The sequence below is a fragment of the Notamacropus eugenii genome, chromosome 2 (assembly GCF_028372415.1).
Source record: "Notamacropus eugenii isolate mMacEug1 chromosome 2, mMacEug1.pri_v2, whole genome shotgun sequence".
NCBI classification, from domain to species: Eukaryota; Metazoa; Chordata; class Mammalia; order Diprotodontia; family Macropodidae; genus Notamacropus; species Notamacropus eugenii.
Genome location: NC_092873.1, coordinates 315,586,135 through 315,603,664, shown reverse-complemented (window position 1 = coordinate 315,603,664; position 17,530 = coordinate 315,586,135). Strand labels below are relative to the sequence as shown.

Here is a 17,530-nt window from a genome sequence, read left to right as displayed (position 1 = left end):
GTCCTCTTTGGGAATGAAGGATAACAACCACCAACTAAAAAAAGTAGATTGGAGACTGAGTGTGCTATGGGAGGAAGGGTAGCCTGACTGAACTGACTATGTAGTATAGGAAGAGGGGTTATGTGTAATAAGACTGGAAGTATAAGCTGGCACCAGATCATGAAAGTCTTTAAAGGGTAAACAGGGGAGATTGTATTTGGTTGTAGAAGCAATAGTTAGCCACTGGAGCTTCTTGTGCTTGGACATCATCCAACCTATGCTTTAAAAATATCATTTTGGTATCCATGTGAAAGATTGGTGAATATAAATATTTCATATGGCAGTTTAATAGACATTTTACATAAGCTCTAAAGAATCACCAAGAATTTACTGAGAATTGACTGGTTAGGTTTTGTGCTATATCCATGGGAGATATAGAATGATACATATGTTTAGCCTCCAGGGGTTTACAGTTTAGATGAATGGATAGAACATATGCATGAAAAAAGATAGAAGACAACATCTGAAAAGTGTCAAATGAGTGTCATTGGCAGTCTAGGCAGGAATAGGTTGGCGTACTTACTTATCCATTGGTGGAAGAAGATGGCTCAGAGATTGGAAAAGAAGCATGCAGACCACTCACTGTTATCAATGGAGTAGGTATCTTAAGGGGAGAGGCAGGGTAATGTAAGAAGAAATCAGGAGACCCATTGTCCATCTTGGGTTCAGGGATGAGAGAGTGTCAGCAAATGGCTAGATATTCAAGACAGAGAGGAAATATGGGGAAATGAGTTAAGAAAGGAAAGACCCTGGGTTAATTCCTAAGGAAATGAAACCTACTTGGAAAGACAAATTTATGATAACCTAGGTACCTAATAAGGAGTTGCTGTTGAGTAGCTGCCAACTTAACTGTAACCTTGCCATAACCAGTTGACATTGTGGTCATAACTGGATATCTTTTTGGCCTTAGGGTTGACTGTTTACATGTTGCTCAGATTCAATGCCTCATTCCACTTTTGTGTACCCATTCTGGATGGCCATTGCCAGTGCTGGTACCAAGATTGTGTGCCTCAAGTTCAGGGAAACAGATAGACTGTATTTTGAGCAAGTGACTAGATGGGTATAAGAATTAAGTGCTGGGTTTTTTTTTTTCCTGTTAAGCTGCTTGTGAAGTGCAGAACCTTTTGAAGAGGAAAGAATTAGGCCAACAGTCTTATAAGTTAGTGACCTTTATATACCAACTTCATATTTTCATATTTTTCTCTTGGCCCTGTAAGAGAGGAAGCTTGCACAAAATATCTGTCCCATCTGACCTCTGGAGAGATACCTGATGTAAGCATACTTAAAATCTCACTGAATTACCACAACAAATCAGAGTAGAACTGGCATTAAAGGCAAAATATTTGAATGTCACTTTTGAATAAAAGAAAATGTCCTGGATTCTGCTCTGCGTCTAACTTGATGTGTGATAGTGGACAAGTCATTTCCCTCTCTGGGTCTCCAAGGCTTCTCTTTAAAAAAGGGGGTGTTAGACTAGAATAACTCTAAGAGTTCTTTCAGCTCTCATGCCCTTTGGTTCTGTCTTCGATTGAACATGAGGGTCACCAACTCCTCTTGCTGTCTGATGAGAAAGGCCAGTGAAGTACACTTTTGACTTTTATTTTTTATTTTTTTTTATTTAACTTTTAACATTTATTTTCACAACATTTTGGGTTACAAATTTTCTCCCCTTTTATCCCCTCCCCCCCCCAAACCCAAGCATTCTAATTGCCCCTGTGACCAATCTGCTCTCTCTTCTATCCTCCCTCTCTGCCCTTGTCTCCGTCTTCTCTTTTGTCCTGTAGGGCCAGATAGCTTTCTTGACCCCTTAACCTGTATTTCTTATTTCCCAGTGGTAAGAACATTACATTTGATCCTAACACTTTGAGTTCCAACTTTTTTAGCTCCCTCCCTCCCCACCCCTTCCCTTTGGAAGGCAAGCAATTCAATATAGGCCAAATCTGTGTAGTTTTGCAAAAGATTTCCGTACTAGTTGTGTTGTATAGGACTAATTATATTTCCCTCCATCCTATCCTGACCCCCATTACTTCTATTCTCTTATGATCCTTTCCCTCCCCATGAGTGTCGACCTTGGATTGCATTCTCCTCCCCATGCCCTCCCCTCCATCCTCCCCCCCACCCTGCTTGTGCCCCTGTCCCCGACTCTCCTGTATTATGAGATAGGTTTTCCTATCAAAATGAGTGTGCATTTTATTCTTTCCTTTAGTGGAATGTGATAAGAGTAGACCTCATGTTTTTCTCTTGCCTCCCCTGTTTATCCCTCCACTAATAAGTCTTTTGCTTGCCTCTTTTATGAGAGATAATTTGCCCCATTCAACTTCTCCCTTTCTCCTCCCAATATTTCTCTCTCACTGCTTGATTTCATTTTTTTTTTTTAAGATATGATCCCATCCTCTTCAATTCACTCTGTGCACTCTGTCTCTATGTATGTGTGCGTGTGTGCATGTGTGTGTGTGTGTGTACTCCCACCCAGTACCCAGATACTGAAATGTTTCAAGAGTTACAAATATTGTCTTTCCATGTAGGAATGTAAACAGTTCAACTTTAGTAAGTCCCTTATGACTTCTCTTTGCTGTTCACCTTTTCATGGTTCTCTTCATTCTTGTGTTAGAAAGTCAAATTTTCTTTTCAGCTCTGGTCTTTTCATCAAGAAAATTTGAAAATCCTCTATTTCATTGAAAGACCATTTTTTCTCCTGAAGTATTATACTCAGTTTTGCTGGGTAGGTGATTCTTGGTTTTAGTCCTAGTTCCTTTGACTTCTGGAATATCCTATTCCATTCCTTTCGATCCCTTAATGTAGAGGCTGCTAGATCTTGTGTTATCCTGATTGTATTTCCACAATACTTGAATTGTTTCTTTCTAGCTGCTTGCAATATTTTCTCTTTCACCTGGGAGTTCTGGAATTTGGCCACAATGTTCCTAGGAGTTTCTCTTTTTGGATCTCTTTCATGCGGTGTTCTGCAGATTCCTTGAATATTTATATTGCCCTCTGGTTCTAGAATCTCAGGGCAGTTTTCCTTGATAATTTCATGGAAGATGATGTCTAGGCTCTTCTCTTGATCATGGTTTTCAGGTCGTCCCAGAATTTTTACATTGTCTCTCCTGATTCTATTTTCCAGGTCAGTTGCTTTTCCAATAAGATATTTCACATTATCTTCCATTTTTCGAATCTTCACGCTATGTTCTGTGATATCTGTCTTTCTCATAAAGTCCTTAGCATCCATCTGTACCATTCCAGTTTTGAAAGATCTATTTTCTTCAGTGAGCTTTTGAATCTCCTTTTCCATTTGGCTAATTCTGCTTTTGAAAGCATTCTTCTCCTCATTGGCCTTTTGAACCTCTTTGGCCAATTGAGTTAGGCTAGTTTTCAAGGTGTTAATTTCTTCAACATTTTTTTGGTTCTCCTTTAGCAGGGAGCTGATCTGCCTTTCATGCTACTCTTTCATCCCTCTCATTTCTCTTCCCAGTTTTTCCTCTACCTCTCCAACTTGACTTTCAAAATTCTTTTTGAGTTCTTCCATGGCCTGAGCCCATTGGGTGGGCTGGGACACAGAATCTTTGATTTCTGTGTCTTTGCCTGATGGTAAGCATTGTTCTTCCTCATCAGAAAGGAAGGGAGGAGGTGTCTTTTCTCCGAGAAAGTACCCTTCAATAGTTTTATTTCTTTTCCCTTTTCTGGGCATTCTCCCCAGCCAGTGGCTTGACCTCTGAATATTCTCCTCACGCCCCCCTCGCCTCCTGGTCCTCCCAGCCAGCGTTTGGGGACTGAGATTCAAATGCTGCTTCCCGCCTTAGGGCTTTTGGCGGGGGCAGGGCTGCTATTCAGTGTGAGAATTAAGTTCAGATGGTCAGGTCGGGGCAGGGCTGCCTCTCAGGCCCAGTTCCCTCAGGGGGTTTATGCACAGACCTTCCACAATGGATCCAGGCTCCTGCCCGCTTGGGGAGCCCCTGTCTGCAGCCGCCTCTCAGCTTCTATCTCCCGGGGGGGCCCGAATCATGGGGGCGCCCCACTCCCCTCTTGACCCGCCAAAGAGACTCTCTCACCGACCCTCGTCACCTGTGGGTGAGGGGGCTTGTGCCGCCGCTGGAGATCCCGTCCCTAAAGCCTGCTCAGATCTGTACCTCTCGGAGCCGCGGCCACCGCAGGTCCAGGCTGGGCTCCGCGTCTGCAGCGCGATGGACCTTTTGCGAGAGGTTTGCAGGTCCCTCTGTGGGTGGAGGGACCCGCGTGGCTGCTGGAGATTCCGTCTCCGTAGCCCGCTCGGATCTTTTCCTCACGGTGTCGTGGCCGCTGCAGGGCTGCACTCAGCTCCCAGTCCCAGCGCCCAGTCCACAGCGCGAAGGACCCCCCGCGAGAGGTTTGCAAGTCTCTCCGGAACAGAAATCTCCCTCTCTCCAATATTCCGTGGCCTCTGGGTGCAGAATTCACCATGGGTTGGTCCCCTCTAGCCGTTCTGTGGGTTGTGGGTTCGGAGCTATGTGTATGTGCATCTTTCTACTCCGCCATCTTGGCTCCGCCCCCCTGAAGTACACTTTTGATGAAGTTGCTAACTACTTCCCCTTCTAGTATTCAGTTTAGAATTTGGAAAAGTGATTGAAATCACTATATTCTGACTTGGAGACCACATAGAATGCCGTGTGCCCAAAGAAGATCAAAGATGTGAACAAAGTTCCTACGTACACCAAAATATTCACATCACTACTTTTTTTAGTTGGTGGTTGTTATCCTTCATTCCCAAAGAGGACCAAAATGATATCACCATGATAAAGTGAAGTTTCAGTGTGTACAACTGTGGCTAATCACATCATTATGAGCTTGGAATACTCTACCACAGGTTGGGCACAGATAGTCCATGTGAATGTTTGGGATGCTTACTCCAAATTTGCACATCCTACGTTTCCTTTGTGCTGTCTCAATTCTGCTTTGCTTATAAAGCACAGCACCTTTACTGATGTGGGCATGCCATGCTGAGAGGTCCTATGCCAGTGTCTGCCATGTTGTATAATCAAATCCAAAGTTGTTGAGACAGACCTTGAGAGTGTCCTTGTATCACTTCTGCTTACCACCATGTGATTGCCTGCCCCATGTGAGTTCTCCATAAAATAATATTTTTTCCAAGGGTACATTTTACATTCGAAAGTGCTAGATGTTCATCAATTTGGAGGTGACTAAACAAAGTGTGCCACACAAGTGTAATGGCAAATAAAGTAGGATCTTTTGTTGTTTTTGTTTTAGTACAATCCTGTATAATGCCTCTATTTGAATGTGACTGAAGAGGGTCTTTCCCATCTATCATCTGTCCTAGGAAGAAGATCTATGCCTTTTGTTAATGAGGCACTGGCTCTTAAGGGATGTAATGCCCTCTAGCTCTAAAAAGTGTATAAAGACTCTGAGGTGCAGTTTTATTTTGGGGCTTAATTTTGGTAAGAAGGTTTGAGGGCCAGATGAGAACTCTGGGAAGCTGCTAAAGAGCCCCCCAGCTTTGAGAACTCAGATGTCATGCTTCCCTCTCTGGTAACTGATCAGATAGCTGTACCTCTCTGTTGAATTATGATCAGACAGAGGAAGCCATGTCTGTTGATTACTTTGGGATTCAGGGTGCTGACTTCCCTGAATTAGGTGAATGATATATGTGCTTGACTAAAGGATTGATATATGTGCTTGATTACAGTGATTGTTAACTTCTCAAAAGTTGTCTTTCCTTTTATGTATGCAGATCTAAGAACCCCTGTGTGTGTTGGAGTACTTACCAATACAACAAATGTAATAGAATATTACTCAGAAAAGCACAGAAAGACTTAAATGAACTGAATTACAGTGCAGAAAGCAGAACCAGGAAAACCATTTTCAAAATGACTACAAAATTTAAGTGGAAAAATACAATGAAATTGAATACTATGTAATTATAATTACCAAGGTTGTCTCTGAAGATGAGAAGGGGATTATGGGTGTAGACTACTGCATACACTCTCAGATTCAATGTGATTTTTAGTTTTGTTGACTTATATTTGTTCTGTTTCTTGTTTGCTTGCTTTTCTTTTTGTTTGTTAGAAGGGGTGGTCTCTTGGACAGAGGAGAGGGATGGAGACACTAGGAAATTAAATAAAAAATATCACTAAATTTTAAAAGACTGAGAACTTGAAGACAATATGAATGGTCAAATCTTATTCTTTCCTGAAATGAAGACTATGAATCACCATTCCCCAGTATTCAATCTCCATTCACTCTAATATTCTCTCCAGAATTTATAATGAGATGTCCCTCTTTGATGTTAAGAGAAACTCAGAATGTTGGGAGCTTCATTTGCTAACTTTAATGACATGAATCTACAGCAATACAATACAGAAGGAAATAAAGATGTAATAACATTCAATTAATTAGCTCTACACAGAAAGCTGAAATGCATAATTTGGGCCTAGTTATTTTTTTTCTTTTTGGTGGGGATTGGGAGGAGGGATCTAACCATTCTGAGGAAGTTCACATCTTTTTAGGAGAGTCATAAAAACCTATATATAGCATGAGGGAAGCTATCCAAAATAGGGAAATAGACTTAGCATATTGTAGTACAAACAAACAAACAAAAAATCCAAAACCTGGATTTGGACCCAGAGGACTTGGGTTCAAACCCTAATTATACTACGTACTGCCTGTGTGACCTGTGCCTTAGTTTCATCCATTGTAAAATAGTTTAATTAGATAACCTCTAAGGTCCCTTCCAGTTCTATATCCTATCACTCTGAAGCATAATACATCCAAGGTTCAAATCTTTTTTTTTTAGAACACCAAGTCCCTACATTATCCCTCTGGTTCTGTGGTAAAGTTAGGCCACTTCCATAAGAAATAGCATTTTAATTATAGAATGAGACATAAAGGATTATTTCTGGCATGCCTGTTTTAGTGACAGTAATGATAGGAAGGAGGGGATGTGTTGAATGTTTTCTGACAAGTTTTAAGAAAGTATCCCAATGTCCTAAGATGCTGAGTTATACTGGATAGTTGACTGATTAAAGAGAGAGTGGTGTGGCCCTATGGCTATAGTTACCTAGACTGTGATTCAGAGTCTTTGTCACTATGGTGACTTTCTGGCACTCAAGGAACATACACTTTGTCACTGTGTATATTTTCTTTCTCCTACTCCTCAATAAAGAAAGACCTATAAGAAAGTATGTCAGAAATTTTTGTCTTGCTCACGAGTCCCTAACACCCAATCACTTATGTGGTCAAAACAATTGCTTTACATGATTTTCTAAAGAAAATAAGAAATTTCTGAAGAAAATAGGAAAAAAATAGCAATATCATCTGCCAGCATCATAACCTTTCTCTTCTGTCTCTCTCCATTTTCATTCCCCATTCCCCAGGGCATTTAATAAATATTATGTTAATTCTAAACTGGTCTTTTTCATTCTCACCTAATTAATTTGGATATGCCAGAGGAAATGGGTTAAGGTATGAGCTATTTTATACAGCAGGAATATTGGTCACAAACCGTGAAAGAGGTTTTATAAGATAATGTGGTCCAGAGGGAAGGTTGGGGGATGGAGGAGGATGAAGGAAGAGAACAACCCTAGAGTGATGACGAAAGAAGAAAGGAAAGGTAAGTAAGCAAAGTATGAGAAGGCAGATGTTGTAAAATATACCACTTTTAAAGGAAATGGGCAAGAATAGGAGTTGTCTGAGACAGAGGCTAAGTACCGAGAACTCTAAACGAGCTACAATCAGGACCATGGCCTGGCCTTTGCCAGGAAAGTAATTGAATGAGCAAGTTCAGATAAATAACTGACTTATTATAATATTTTAAAGTTTATTTATTAGTGTCTGCCCCACTTAAGTGCCTTGCATTTAATCGTATATATATTTTGTATATACATGCCTGTTATTTTCCTTGATAGAATTAATGTAAACTCCTGGAGGGCAGGGACTTTTTCTTCTTTTTTCTTTCTTTTTTGCCTTTATCTCCCCAGACACCTACCATAGTGTGTGGAACTTGGAGTTTAATCAGTGCTTCTTGATTGATTGCTTCATTACTGTCTCAGCTCACTGACATTCCTCTGGCTAACTGTTGTAACTCAGGATGGAGAAATGAGATATTGGCATGGGCATAGAGTGTAAAGAATATGTAGAGCATATTAAAGTTAAATGAAAGATGAATAAATCAGGTCTACAGGAACCCTGCCCTTTCCATTCTCATGTTCCCCAGCTAAGACTAACACCATTACCCCTTGCCAATTCCTGTACAAGACAGCTGGTGGCACAGTGGATAGAATGCCAGGGCTCAAGTCAGGAAGTTCATCCTGAGTTCAAATCTAACCCCAGACACTTACTTACTATGTGACTTTGGACAAGTCACTTAAAACCTATTTAATTCAGTTTCTTCATTGGTAAAATGAACTGGAGAAGGAAATGGCACACCACTCCAGTATATCTGCCCAGAAAACCCCCAGTGGGGTCATGAAGAGTCCAACACAGCTGAAAGATGACTGCACAACAGCAATCCCTGTATAGGATGAAGCAATGAATACTAAGAAATAGACTATGCATCCAGCGTCTGTCTTCATTTAATCAGCATATCAATGAAAAGTAAAGTAGAAATTCTAGCATATTACATTCTTCTGCTTTTTAAATCTAATTGTGTGATCCATCTGTTGTTTCAGAGCTCTGGCTGATATCTTAAGGCAACAGGGACCAATCCCAATAGCACACTGTGAAAGAGAGACTATCTCAGCTATTGATACCTCTCCCAAAGAGAACACACCAGTCAGATCTTCCTCAAAAAACCACTATACCCCAGTACGCACAGCTAAACCTACAACAGGTAAGTTCATCTTTAAGCTTTTCCTCTGAGGATGATGGGTTAGTTAAGTGATCTCCCAGGCCTTTCTAGAGGAGAGTGATTTTGACATTGTATGTGGCATAAGATAGATGTTCTAGACAGACAAAACTGTCAGATGTTGGGATGAATGACAAGATTGGAGAGTTGCTTTGCCTGGAGATGATTCAGAATAGAATAAATTTTCATCAGTTTCTGAGTTGGGCAAGACACAATCCTTATAAGAGGAAGAAAGGTAGACAAGATGGCCTTTGGCAAATTCTGCAAGTCTGAAGAAAGTGTGGTTTAGTGATTACACTGTAACAAGCAACCGGAAAGTGTATCACAAGAAATAACCTGTAGTAGCCACTATAGGTAACCATAATCATTGTTTAAGGCTATACTCAATTACATGTTCATTTATGCGTTTGAAATATTGACCTTGGCTGTTGGAAATGTGAGGAAAAAAAAGGAAAAATAAACTATTACAGTCTATATGGACTATTCAGCACGTCTTGTCACTTGGGGAATGCGTCATGACCTGCAGGTTAGATTGTAAACTCTGGGATCTGTTTCTCTTTGTGAGCCTATACACTAATGCCCTGCAGACACCCAGGTACAACTTGGAGAATGGCTAAAAAATATTTGAGCCTCTTGTTAGGTAGTTCAGAATGTGGGCCCAGAGAGAAAACTGCTGAATGTCTGAGCAGTAAAAAATCTCTTAAGTATGGCTCAGGTATTATCAATAAGTGTGTGAGAACATGGTGGTGACCTCAACCCTGGAGACTTTTATTTAGAGAGAGCTTATTTTTGATATGGTGAACTGCATCCTGTGAACAATTTAAACTTGGGTATGCATGAGAATGAGAGAAGTGAACTGAATCAGTAGTTAAGGTATAACTCATCCAGAAGAAAGAGAGGTGATTTGTACTAAGAAATAGATGAAATAAGTTGAGATTTTGAATATTTGATTTCCCTTTTAAAAATGAAAAAAAAAAGCTAGATCTGTGTCAATCATATTACTATGTACTAAGTTTAAGGAAAAAATATAAAGTAATCAATGTCCCATATTATAATAATACTTCATATTTTTGTAATACGTCACTGTTTTCAATCACCTTTACATGCAGATGTTATTTGATCACTAAATGATTTTGTGAATATGTAAGACAACTATCCTTAATTTATAAATAAGAAAAATATGGGCAAGAGAGAACAAATGACTCCCCCAAATTCTTTGACAGTTATTTAACAACAAGCATGTATTAAGCACTTAAAACATGAGAGGCACTGTGCCTAGTACTGGGGTTATAAAGACAAAAATAGAACAGTTCCAGCCTTCAGGGATTTTACATTCTACTGGGGAAAAACAACACGTATGTAGACAAAATACAGATAAATACAAAACAGTTTACAGGAGTGGATGGAGGTGCTAACAAAAGGGGAATCAAGAAAGTCCTTTTGCAGACATTTGAACTGAGACTTGTAGGTAACTAGAGATTCCAAAGGGCAAAAGTGAGGAAGGAGAGTATTTGCACCATGGTGGGGACAACCATAAAGATGGTGTGAATCTTGTGTGGGAGAAATTCAAGTAAGCCAATTTATCTAACAGTGGAATAACTGAATATGAAGTCAATTTGGAAAAATAGTTTGGAGATGGGTTGTAAAGAGTTTTAAAATACAAATAGAGGAGCCTGCATTTTATTCCAGTAGTGGTATAGAGAAGGTATAGTGATGTAGATAAGATATAAAGTGGTATAGATATAAGATGGTATAGATAAGATATAAGTGGTATAGATAAGATATAAATCACTATTCAACCTAATAATGGTTTTATTCTTAGACATGAATACTTTAAAATTCTTTCTAAATCCTTATCTTGAAGTTAGATCTTTTTCTAGAGCTTGTTCAAGGCTCAGACTTTAGGAAAGCTGGGTATCAAAAGTCTGAGTCTGTTGTCAGGCTTTGGCCACTGAAAGTGTTTTTCTCTGACAAGTGAAGTTAAGTCTCCAATCACTTCATGCCTGGACTATCGCAATAGCCTGCTGTCCAGTATCCCTGTCTCAAGTCTCTCCTCATTCCAGTCCATCTTCCACTCAGCTGTCAATTTGATTTTCCTAAAATGCGTGTCTAACCATGTCACACATACCCATTCAATAAATTCTAGCAAGCCTCCTGTTACCTTCATGATATAAAATCCTCTCTTTGGCATCTGAAGTTCTTTTAAAGTTGTCCCTTTCTTACTTTTCCAGTTTTCTTACAATAACTCAATTATCTATTAATACTGGCTTTCTTGATATTCCTCCCCAAATCATTCCATCTTGGGAGTTCAAGCCTTTTCATTGATTGTCCCCTATACCTTTAATGCTACTTTTCTCCCTCCTCATTTCCACCTCCTGACATCCCTCAAGTCTTAGCAAATGTCACTCTTATCCTTAGTGTCAGAGCTTTCATTTAGATTATCTCCAATTTATTCTGTGAATAACTTGTTTGCATGTTATTTCCTCCATTAAATTGAGAGCTTGCCAGAGCAAGGACTGTTTTTTGTCATTCTTTGTATCCCCAGTGTTTAGCACAGCATACTTTTGGCATGCTTCTTTAGATCAAGCTTAGTTGTGGCAATTATAAGGCATTCAGTTTCCTTTTTTGTTGTTTTTTCCATTTACATTGTTGTGGTCAATATGTAAGTTGTTTTCTTCCTTCTACTTAGTGCCTGCCCTTTTCTCTTTGTATCCAGTGATTAGTTAGCATAGTGGCTAATGCCCAATAGGTAATAAATAGATGTTGACTGACTGACTAACAGACTATTTTCCTTAGTCCACTTATGCTACGTAAAGGGATCAGTTATTTTTAGTCTTGTCTGACTCTTTGTAACCTTTCTGTTTGTTTGTCCTTTCTGTTCTTTCAGAGTTAGCCTGTACCCAAAACTTTATTGTAGGATAAAGAAAAAAAACAGCCCAAATAGGTAATTTTCCACTGTCCTCTTGAAGAAGGAAAAACTTTTTTCTCCCCTATCAGGTATTTTTTCTAGTGGCTGTGAATGAATTTAAATATGATAGTTCCTTTTTGCACATTTTATCCCTCTCACTAAAATACAACTCCAGTTTAAAATATTTTCTGTCCCTTAGGACAGAATTTTTATTTTTGAAAGAAGACAAACAAAGTTTCAAAATAAAAGTTTATAGATATTGTCATGATTATCATCTCAATAAACTGGTGCTTTTAGAAGAGGAGTGGTAGAAAGTTCTTGGGTGGTGGGAAAATGTGGAAATGGTTCAATCCTAGAGCAGGGATATGTTCCAGAGTACAATTTAACACTCACCCTCCTTCAGCAGCTAGAAACTTCTTGCTACTAGGAGCTTAACAGAATAATTAAGAAGTTACCCAAGCTTTGTTAATAAAATCCATCTATGAGACACTGAAGTAACTAGTTTGTTTTCATACTCACCTGAATTTCTCTGAGTTACTAATATGAGTTTCATTTAAGTAATTTCAATGTCAACTTGAGGTTGCTTCATGCTACATTTTTTTTTCTTTCCGGATAGTCTCATTAAGTTTCTGGTTTATGTGGGAGTATTGTATATTAGGAGGATTAGCAGTTAGAAAATCTGAGTTAGAGTCCCAGTTCTGCTGCAAATTAGCTTTGTATATTCAGGCAGGTCACTTTGGGCCTCTGTTTCCTTATCTATAAAATGAAGGAGTTGGACAATCAAAAGTTGTGGGATGCAGCCAAAGTAGTACTTAGAGGAAATTTCATATCTCTAAACACAGGCATCAATAAAAAAAGAAAAAGAGTAGATCAATAAATTAGGCATGCAATTAAAAAAACCTAGAAAAGGAACCAATTAAAAATCTCCAATTAAACACCAAATTGGAAATTCTGAAAATTGAAGGAGAGATTAATAAAATTAAAAATAAAATAGGAATTGAATTTTATAAATAAAAGTAGAAGCTGACAAACCATTGGTTAATTTGATTTTAAAAAATGAAGGGAAAAAAAACCCAAAATTATTAGTATCAAAAATGAAAAGAGTGAAAACATCACCAGTAAAAATGAAATTAAAGCAATTATTACGAGTCATTTTGCCCAATTACATCCCAGTAAAACTAACTATCTAATAGAAATTTATGGATATTTGTCAAAATATAAATTGCCCAGATTAATAGAAGACATTAAAATGCCTAAATAATTCCATAATAGAAGAAGGAAATTGAACAAGTTGTAAATGAGCTCCCAAAGAAACAATTCAAGGAACAGATGGATTTACTCAATGAATTCCACTAAATATTTAAGAAAGAATTAATCTCAATACTATGTAAACTATTTGAAGAAATCAGTAAAGTGCCCTACCAAATTCTTTCTATGATGCAAGCATGGTACTGATACCTAAACCAGACAGAGCAAAAAACAGTAAACTATAGGTCAATTTCCCTAAATGAATATTACTGAAAAAAAATTCAATAAAATACTATCAAGTGTATTACTAGAATATATCACAAAGATCTTATATACTATGACCAGGTGGAAATTATACCAAGGATGCAGGCCTGCTTCAACATTAGGGAAATTCAACATAATTGACCATATCAATAGCAAAAAAAGTTATATGATTGAATAGATTCACAAAGAGCTTTTGACAAAATGCAATATTCACTTCTATTAAAACAGTAGAAAGTATAAGAATCAATGGAGCCTTTATAAAAACGTTAAGTAGTATCTATCTAACACTGAGAGCCATCATTATCAGTAATGGTGATACACCAGAAGCCTTCTCCATAAGATCAGGGGTGAAGCAAGGATGTCCATTATCACTTATACTATTCAATGTTATGTTAGAAATGCTAGCTATTTCAGTAAGGTAAGAAAAAGAAATTAAATGAATAAAAATAGACAATGAGGAAACAACACTATCATTCTTTGCAGATGATATTTTTGTATACTTAGAGAATCCTAGAGAATCAACTACAAATTTAGTTGAAATGATTAAATACTTCAGCAGAATTTAAGGATATAAAATAAACTCACATAAATCATTGGCATTTCCATGTATTACCAACAAATCTCATCAGGAGTAGACAGAAAATTTCCATTTAAAATAATGGCAGGCATTATTAAATACTTGAGAGTTTACCTGATGAGGCAAACGCAGCGACTTTATGAACACAATTACAAAACACAATTTCCAACACAATTTTCACACAAGTAAAGATACACCTAAACAAGACATATTAACTGCTCATCAATGGGGCAAGTCGATATAATAACAATGACAGTTCTACTTAAATTGAACTATCAATTCTACCTTCACTGAAAGAATAAAAGGTAAAAAAAAAAAAATCAAGGGAATCAATAAAAAAAAAAAATGTGAAGGATGGCAACTTAGCCATGCCTGATTTCAAACCATATCACAAAGTGGTAATCATGAAAATAATCTCGTCCTGGCTGAAATAGAGTAGAGGATCTCTGAAATAGATTAAACATACAATACGCAGAAGTAAATGAAATATCCATTCCTCTTCCCTTACCCCAAAGGATTATACTTGGTTTTACTACATAGAATGTAATCCCAGCTCATTTGCTGTCTGAAATATCATACCTGAAGACCTCCAGTCCCTTAACATAGAAAATGCTAAATCTTGTGTATGCTGACTGGAATTCTGCAATATATGAATTGTTTTTTGCTGACCACTTGCAATATTTTCTTCTTGACCTAGGAAGTCTGGAATTTGACTATAATATTGTTGGGAGTTTTCATTTTGAGGTCTCTTTCAGAAGGTGATCAGTGGAATCCTTCTATTCCTATTTTTTTCTCTGGTTCTAAAAATATCAGGGCAATTTTCCTTGATAATTTTTGAAAGATGGTGTTTAGGCTCTTTTTTTGGATCATGGGTTTCAGGTGGTCTAATAGTTCTTAAATTAACTCTCCTGGATCTGTTTTCCAGGTCATTTTTTTTCTAATGAGATATTTCACATGTACTGTTTCTTTTTATTTCTTTCATTTTGGTTTCCTATTTATTGATATCTCACGATGTCTTTAGCTTCCTCTTGTCCAATTCTAATTTTTAAGGAAATATTGTTTTCTATGAGCTTTTGTATCTTCTTTTTCATTTGACCATTTCTACTTTATAAGGAGTTCTTTCCTTCAGTGAATTTTTGCACATATTTTCCCATGTGGTTAATTCTACTTTTTATTTTTTTTAATTTTTAATTTTTAACACAGTTCATATCACATAAAACAATTCCAACTTTTCGTCAGGTACTTCTTTTAAAGCATTTACAATATAGACCACAAATGAATTTTTTTTTTTAACATTAACCAACTGAGACACAAATAATAACTACGCATGCTAACTTCACAAGCCCTTGACCTAATTGTCTTCACACTATTACTAAGAATTAAAGGATCCTAACTTATTGTTGTTGGTCTGAAGTCCTAAGTCTAATAACTTAATTTTAGACTTAACCTCGGATGTTCCCTACCAACAATCTATAATTTAATAGATCCGGTATTAAGTTTACAAACATTTTGACTATAGGAAAGTGCCACTAAGAGTAGGGACATTGCAGGGAACCAATATCTCCCCAACTTCATGTCAATTCCAGGCAGGAGCAGATTGTCAACTTGCATTCAGTCAGGATTAAAGTCTTCCAGGTGTTAGTGGGGAAATTGAGTCAGGAGAATCCTACCTCAGCCCAGGCTTACAGCTGCTCTCCCACCCTTCCCATGAGGTTGCCTTTTTCAGTTCATACCAGCATCTCACAGGCTTACTGGCATCTTGGATTGGAGGCTTTTGCCATTTTTTCTTGCTGTCAATACTTGGAGTTAGACTCAAAAGAACAGTCAATTACTAGTTCCATAGCATTTTAAAATAGCAAGTTCCAATAACCAGGTTTCAGATATGACTATAATTTCACATTGGCTAAGGACCATCTTTTGAGGCAAGTCTTAAGTGACATACATGCTTTTCTATACTTTTTCTAGTTCTTGCTTAAATAACAATCATAAAATCAAATTTACCATTAAAACTTTAACTTTTCCATCAATGCCAAATTTTATCTGAAGTTACCTGCCTCTAGGAAATTTAGACTAAAATTCTTTTTCCCAAAGTAAAGATGTCTGTGATTTAGTCTCAGTAATTAATTCAGTCAATTGTTTTAGTACTAATTGCTTTTGCATCACTTTCTTAATATATCCAATTTTTCTCCCCATCTCTCCCCTCCCCCATCCCCTGATAACTTGCATTCTGATTGCCCTTTCCCTCAATGAGCCCTCCCTTCTATCACACGCCACCCTTCCCTCATCCCCATCTTCTCTCTTTTCTTGTAGGGCAAGATAAATTTCTATACCCCATTACCTGTGTTTCTTATTTCCCGGTTACATGCAATAATAGTTCTCAACATTTGTTTCTAATACTTTGAATTCCAACTTCTTTCCCTCCCTCCCTCCCTACCCATCCCCACTGAGAAGGCAAGCAATTCAATACAGACTAAATCATATTGTGTAATACTAACTATATTGCCCTCTATCCTACTCTATCCCCCCTTATTTTTTTATTCTCTCATTTGACCTTGTCCCTTTCCAAAAGTGTTTATTTCCAGTTACTCCCTTATCTCATTTGCCCTCCCTTCTATTATTCCCCTCACCTCACTTGTTGCCTCCTCCCCTACTCTCCTGTAGTATAGGATAGACTTTCATACCAAATTGAGTGAACATGTTATTCCTTCCTTAAGTCCTATGTGGAGAGAGTAGCTTCACTTTTCCCCTCTCCCCTTCTCCCTTTTCTCCTCCATTGAACAGGATTTTTCTTTATCTCTTTTATGAGTTAAAGCCTGCCCCATTCCATTTCTCCCTTTCTCCTCCCAGTATTTTCCTCCTTCATCCCTCAATTTTTATTTTATTATTTTTTGTGGATATCATTTCTTCTGATTCAACACAGCCTGTTCTCTCTGTCTATATGTGTGTGTGTGCACACATATATGTACAATCCCTCTACCTACCGAAATACTGAGAAAAGTCTCAAGAGTTATAAATATTTTCTTTTTTTTTTGAACTTCCTTTTCCATTTGTTCAATTTTCCTTTTCAAAGTGATGTTCTCATCAGTGAATTCTTTTTTTTATAATTTTAAATTCATTGGCCAGTTTTTCTTCTATTTCCTTCTTCAGCTGTTCCTGGAAAGCTAGTTGTGCTTGCGAGAGGTTCATAGTCCCTTCTGAAGTTTCAGATGGAAGTACAGTCTCAGCTCTGATCTCTTTGGTGTTTGTGTTTTGGTCTTTATCCGCATAGAAAGATTCTATGGTTTTTTCACTTTTCGTCTGCTTTTTCCTATTCATGATGTTGGCTGAGTGTTGTAGCTTCTGGTTCTTTCAGTCAGAAGGTACAGAACTTTGTGATGAGCTGATGTATGAAAAAGCTAAAAGCAGGTTTTTGTTTATTGTTTCCCAGATCAACCCTGGGGTTAGCTTGTTAAGTGTGTGGGAGGAGTGGTCTGGTCACAGGAGATCTCCTCAGCTGTACTGAGGCAAAGGCAAGCTCTGGGGATGGTGATCCCAGCTTCTCTATTGTCTTCCCTTTTCCCCTGGAGGGCTGAGGCACGCCTAGATGCTAATGCGTGTTCCCACCCCTCCTGGGGCTCGTCTCCCAGCACTGAGGCTTGCCTGGGTCTCAGTGCAAATTTTCTCT

At 38.0% G+C, this 17,530-nt stretch overlaps 1 protein-coding gene across 1 annotated transcript in view; it reads left to right on the top strand.

Annotated features, from left to right (window-relative positions):
• SHISA6 (shisa family member 6) overlaps positions 1-17,530 on the top strand; it is a 526,490-nt gene that overhangs the window by 60,621 nt on the left and 448,339 nt on the right. Inside the window, exon 3 of the mRNA XM_072645069.1 lies at positions 8,694-8,854. Coding sequence (XP_072501170.1) covers positions 8,694-8,854 — 161 coding nt within the window. The remainder of the gene's footprint in view (positions 1-8,693; positions 8,855-17,530) is intronic.